General features: G+C 38.3%; 1 protein-coding gene across 1 annotated transcript in view; it reads left to right on the top strand.

Annotated features, from left to right (window-relative positions):
• The window catches only part of COL21A1 (collagen type XXI alpha 1 chain), a 230,741-nt gene extending 224,497 nt beyond the window's left edge, over positions 1 to 6,244 (top strand). Inside the window, exons 29-30 of the mRNA XM_004386825.2 lie at positions 4,333 to 4,410; positions 5,990 to 6,244. Of these exons, the coding sequence (XP_004386882.2) occupies positions 4,333 to 4,410; positions 5,990 to 6,177 (266 nt within the window). The 3' untranslated portion in view covers positions 6,178 to 6,244. The remainder of the gene's footprint in view (positions 1 to 4,332; positions 4,411 to 5,989) is intronic.
• Positions 6,245 to 6,519: the final 275 nt, after the last annotated feature.

Below are 6,519 nucleotides of genomic sequence, written 5' to 3'. Positions count from 1 at the left end.
TCCTGTGCTGAATTCCTTTTGTTTGTGGATATTTTTTTTCATTTCTTTTTGTAGGTTTTGTTTTTACTGAGACTTTATGTTTTTCCTCTTTATTTTGATGAGTAGGCTTGTTAACTTTCTTTGTGTTTACCGTGAAATTTACCGTTATTTTCCTAAGTTTGAAGCAGTCTGTTATTACTTGGTATCGCCTTGCCTTCCTCTCCATTGGAAGGTTCTATACCTACGCCGTTTATTCCCACTTTTATCGTTCTGATGTTGTTGTCATGTATAGATTAATTTCTCTGATTACCTGTTGTGTATCTTTTGGCTTTGGATAGTCCTTGAGAGTTCATTTCCTAGATTGGTATCTGGCTGGTATGATCCCATGTCCTAGATTCAGCCTGTGAGCTGATATTGTTTGTTCTCAGATTGAAGGACTCCCTTTAATAATTCTTGTAAGTTTGGTTCAGGAATATGTAAAATATTCCCTTAATTTATGTTTATCTGGAAATGTTCTAATTTAACCATCATATCTGGATGAGAGTTTTGCAGGATATATTATTCTTGGCTGGCAATTTTTTTCTTTCAAGGTTTTGTATATGTCATCCCATTACCTTCTTGCCTGCATCATTTCTGCCGAATAATCTGAGCTTAGTCTTATTGTTTCTCCTCTGTATGTGACTTTTTGTTTTTCTCGAGCTGCTCTCAGGATTCTTTGTTCGTCTTTGGTTTTGGCGAATGTGATTATGATACACCTTGGTGATTTTCTTTTGGGGTCTATCGTATATGGGGTTCGTTGAGGTTCTTGGGTGGCCAGCTTTTCATCTTTCATGATATTGGGGAAGTTTTCTGTCAGCAGTTCTTCAGTGATCCTCTCTGTTTTTTGTTTTCTCCCCCTGTTCTGGAACTCTGATCACTTGCAAATTTTTGCTTTTGATTGTATCCCACATAATGCTCAGAGTCTCCACATTTTTCTTCATTCTTTTTTCTGATTTTTCCTCAAGCAGAGTTGTAGCCAAGTGTTTGTCTTCAATTTCGCTGATCCTGCCTTCCACCGTTTCAAACGTGCTCCTCAGCCCTTCTGTGACACTGTCTGTCATGGATTGAATTGTGTCCCCCCAAAATATCTGTCAATTTGGCTGGGTCATGATTCCCAGTATTGTATGATTGTGTAATGTGATGTGATTTCCTTATGTGTTGTAAACTCTATCACTATGATGAGGTTGTATGTGATCTCCTTATGTGTTGTAAATTATATCACTGTGATGAGGTTATGCTGATGAGGTTTACAAGATTAGATAGTGTCTTAATCCAGTCTCTTTTGAGATATAAAAGAGAGAAGCGAGCAGAGACACATGGGAACCTCCTACTACCCTAACCCAGGTCACATCCCTGATCCAATGTAAAAGGAGTTTCCTTGGGGTATGGCCTGCACCAACTTTTATCTCTTGTAAGAGATAAAAGGAAAGGGAAGCAATTGGAGAATTGGGGACCTCATACCACCAAGAAAAAAGCACTGGGAGCAGAGCGCATCCTTTGGATCCGAGGTTCCTGTGCAGAGAAGCTCCTAGTCCAAGGGAAGACTGATGCGTCACAAGGACCTTCCAGACCAAGGGAAGATGGATGACACAGACCTTTCTCCAGGGCTGACAGAAAGAGAAAGCCTTCTTCTGGAGCCGATGCCCTGAATTTGGACTTGCAGCCTATTGGACTGTGAAGAAATAAAACTTCTGTTTGTTAAAGCCATCCACTCGTGGTATTTCTGTTGGAGCAACACTAGATGACTAAGACACTGTCCATTTCTGAAATCTTGTTTATCTTTTGGATTTCTAATTGTTGTTTTTGTATGATTTCTAGTTGTGAATTTATTTTGGCATTTTGTTCCTGCATTATTTTCCTGAATTCTTCCATTTTTTTGTCTGCCTTTTCTGTCTATTTTTTCCTCATTTTTGTCTGATTTTTGCTTCAACTCTTGGATAGCTCTGAATATTAGAGATTTGAATTCCCTATCAGGTAGTTCTATTGCCTTTTCTTCTACTGGTAAGTCCTCTGGTGTTTTATTTTGGACACCTACCGGAACCATCCTGTCATGTTTGTAAATGTTTTGATATTGTCTGCTGTCTTTGGGGCATTCAATAGTTATTTAATTGTTTATTGATTGTAGATTTGTTTTGTTTCATCTTGCTTTTTTGTTTTATTTGGCTATGTCTGAGCAGGCAAGCTGTGTGTTCTTTGTTCTTTGCTTGTCTGTGGGGCACGATAATTTTCGCCTCCTTCTCCAGTTGGCAGGGTCAGTCGTTCAGATATGGTACAGCAGAGCAGGTCTAGCTGAAGAGGATTTGCTGAGATGGGTTGTTTGTGGCATGTACTACAGCCGGCAGGGCGGGCCAGGAATCAGTGCTTGGCAGGTTCTGATAGGCTATGCCTGTGCTGCTTGGGGGTTTGGTGTTCAGTGCATGGTGCAGGTGGGCAGGATGGAGTGGGGAGATTGTGATGTGTGGAGCTAAGATGGGTATGGGAAAGAAGAGAGAGGAGAGAGGAATAGGAGCCAAAAACATACAAACAAAAAAGAGTGCTAAGGGAGCTTGCTGTTGGAGTGGAGAGATGAGAGACTGAGAAATGGAGAAAAACAAAGAAGAAGAAGATAAAAAGAAAAGAAAAATATGAATAAATAAAAATTAGAAAGAAAAAAGAAAAGCAAAACCCCCTGGGATCTCACCGTTGTGGCTGTGAGATCTGGGGAAGTTGCTCCCAGGCTGTGAAGTACAGCCTGGCTGGAAGGCATAGAGGTGTCACTCAGCACAGCTATTCAAAAGACAGGAAGAAAGGTAAGTATAGAGAGACGAGAAACTGAATAATGAAGAAAGACAAAAATGGAAAAACAAAACAAAACAAAACAAAAAAGAACAAGAACCACCCCCCAAAAAAAAAACAGGAAAAAAAAAAAAAAGAAATGCCTTCAGGGACCCTCTGCGGGTATGCACAAACCATGCAGTACTGCCTGGCAGTTGAATTAGAGAAAAGAAAACAAACAATTCAAAACAAACAAACAAAAAAAGCCCCAGGATCCCACCAGCATGGCAGCATGGGCCAGGAAGCAGTTTCACATTCAAGTGGCGTTTCACAGCCTTTCAGGAAGAAGTAAAGATGGTACTTGGAGCCAGGTATTTGAGAGAAAGGAGGGGGAGGTAGTGAGAGGTATGGAAGAAATCAAAAGAAGTTGAAAAAAGTAACACCAGCAGCCAACAAATGGCACGCAGGGAGCCAGCCAGTGAAGGTGGGTGGAATCCAGGCAGTACTGGGGTGAAGCCGGTGCTTCCCAGCTAAGAGACTGTGGCCACAGGAAGCAGAGGAGGCTGAGCGGGGGTGAAGAAGGGTGGGGGTGGGAAAGCGTATATCGCTGGTTACTCGTTGTTCTGTCTCCTGCTGAATCTCTGTGAAGTTGCTTTCCTGTACCCCGTGTTCACCGATCTCCGATAAGAATCCAAGATGGCAGATCTGTGCTGTGTTAGCTGATAGGGAACCTCTGCATGTATCTCTCCTCACTCTCTGTCCCCTGTCAGTTTCTTATTCCATTCGGTGCTTGGCTGAGTTTTTTATCTCTTCATTTGATGCTTAGGGTTTCAGGATTGCCGTTTTCTGTATTTGGCTTGTTCTTTTGGATCTTTGCTGTGGAGGGATGGCATGGTGCTTCTGTCTGTAGCGCCATGTTGCCTGGAAGTCCTGAAGCAATATTCCTAAGTAGACACAAAGGTTAGAATTATGAAGCCTGTGATGTTACAAATTAACAAATGTTGAAAATGTGCTTTGAAATTTTGTTTAAGTCTAATAAGTTTTTTAAATAGAAAATCAGTGACACTATTTCCTTTATTCTGACTTTGGTCAACTTTCTGTACAGTAACCTTTTTCATTAAAAATTTCTTTTTTCTAATTTAGGAAAATTCATGTTTTGCAACCAAACTTCATAATAGCCCACTTCTTCTTGCCCTTGAATGCTTTAGGTGAAATACTGTTGAATATTCTCCTCTTTTTTATCTAATGTTATATGAGCAATTTAGATGTTTAATGAAAAGTAGTAAAAGAACAACTATAATTAACACAGAGGGCTAATAGTCCCAAACCATTTCCTTTTCTTCGTATCTAACTCTAATTAAGTTTTTTGTCTACATTACTGATACTTTTAGAAGTTTTTGACTCAAAAATTGTTTCCCATGAGTAATAAAAAATAGATGGCAAGCTGTTCGTAAAAGATATTTTCTTCAATGTGTATCTTAACAGTTTTGAAAGAAACTGTCTGGAATGCAGTGATTTTATAAGAAAAGTAAGCTTACTTACATGTTTGACACTCTGCAGGTCTACCAGGAAGAAACGGGGCAAAGGGGAACCAAGGGTTTGGGTACCCTGGAGAACAAGGCCCTCCTGGTCCCCCAGGTAAGAACTGGCATTTGCTCATAAGAGTTGCTGCATATTTTCCTTTAAGAAAATCATCATAAATCTATATCAAATAATTTGAAACCCAGGCATTTGTTTACTTTTTTGAGTGATTTCACATTCAACGCATATTTTTCAAGTTCTAACTACCAGAATTTTTTTTCAATATATTATCTTATATTCATGAATTGTTCAGGATTATTTCTTGCATATCTTTTAGACGGTCTACTATCTACTCCTTAGAATTGTTTTAGAATGGCTTTAGTGACCCATGCTTAACTAGGGTATGTCGTTGTTTAATCTTTATGACTCTCAGGGAAGCAGAATAATGTTGAAGCAGTCTTTTAAGTTAACCTTCTTAAGTTTAAATCTAGCTTCGGTATCTGTGCTATTTAAATTTGCTATGCTTCAGTTTCCTCATTTTTAAAATGGTAATGATGATGTTATCTGCATCATGCCACTTTTGAAAGATTAAATGAGTTGGTATGCATAGTGTGTTTAGAACAGTGAATGACAGTCATAGTCATGTTTTGATACATTTGCTTTTATTATTATTTTAGATATTATTACCTCATAAGACTTTGGGGTTGTTCAAATGATTTAATACTGTTTATGTAAAGCACTTAGAACAATATCTACCATCATAGGTAAGTGAATAATGTTAACATTGTTATGTTAACGTATATTTATTAGTAGTGGTAGTAGGAAGTATTTGTAGAAGAACGTGCACCAACCCACTCCCCTCCATCCCAAAATCTGAATATTTTATTTTTATTATTTTGAATCATCAATTTTAAAAGACCAATGTTCTAAGTTAATGCTCCTGTCCTTAAACACGTTAACTGAATTAATTAGCAATTTAGTGCTAAAACTCTTATGTGTATTAATGACTATTATACCATGATAATAACAATGTATTTAGATCTGGGAACAAAAATGTATAATGGAAATAGTCATTTCTGGTGCAAAAGTGACTTGTTAGAATTTTAGTTTATCTATATGTCACCTGCTAATTTATGGTAGTATTGGCAAAATATATGCTGAAAGGAAGAAATAAGAAGTTTGGACAACCCACAAATTGGAATATTATAATGTTAGCTCCATGTCTTAATTAGTAACATGATTGCTATGTTAATATAGCTTAGTTTAATTTTATAAAAAGGAGGTCTGGTGGTGCAATGGTTAAGAGCTTGGCTCCTAACTGAAAGGTTGGCAGTTGGAACCCACCTGGTGGCTTTCTGGGTAAAAGACCTGGCATTTGGTTCCCGTAAGGATTATAGTCTAGAAAATCCTATGCGGCGTTTCTACTGTCTCATGTGGGTCAGTATGAGTGGAAATCTTCTCAACAGCACCTAACAACAACAATAATTTTATAAAAATTACTGATTATTTTTGGAAGGTTCTTTACAAAGCGGTAAGTAGGTAGAATTAGCAAGAGAATAACTCCTCTTTTCACATTAGTGGAATATGTAAAATTTTCGAGAGTTTTTTCATGCAGTGTAAATTTCTTTCATAATCAGCTATTTCACCATCTAAAGCCAAACTACTTTGTTCATATTTTGCTAATGTCCCATCTTAGGCCCAGAAGGCCCTCCTGGAATAAGCAAAGAAGGTCCTCCAGGAGTCACAGGCCTCCCTGGTAAAGATGGAGAGCGTGGAAAACCTGGAATCCAAGGACAACCAGGACCTCCTGGCATCTGCGACCCTTCGCTATGTTTTAGTGTAATTGTTGGAAGAGATCCCTTTAGGAAAGGACCAAATTACTAGTGCCTGATGCCTCATTCAGCAACCTTGAGATGGTGCTTTTCTTTTGTGGTCTTTTGCATCTCAGGAAGATAACCAGCAATAATCCCTTGAAAAGGAACTAAAGTACCTCGGTGTTTTGTTTTTCCTTAAGGAAAAATATATTAAAGGTCATATATACTGATTTTAGAAGGCTCTTCAAAAAATTTGGAGTCTTTAGATTAGTAGCATTAACTAAATCTCAAGGGTTTCTTCTAAGTCCATTGTTTCTAATCAGTTGAATAAAATTAAAGACACCAATGCCTGTCAGCCAGTCATTTTTAGTCACTGTGAAGTGTTTCACATTTAGCCTCCATGTAGTAGAGT

This window comes from Trichechus manatus, unplaced genomic scaffold (genome assembly GCF_000243295.1).
Source record: "Trichechus manatus latirostris isolate Lorelei unplaced genomic scaffold, TriManLat1.0 scaffold00172, whole genome shotgun sequence".
NCBI classification, from domain to species: Eukaryota; Metazoa; Chordata; class Mammalia; order Sirenia; family Trichechidae; genus Trichechus; species Trichechus manatus.
This window is presented reverse-complemented; position numbering and strand designations above follow the sequence as displayed.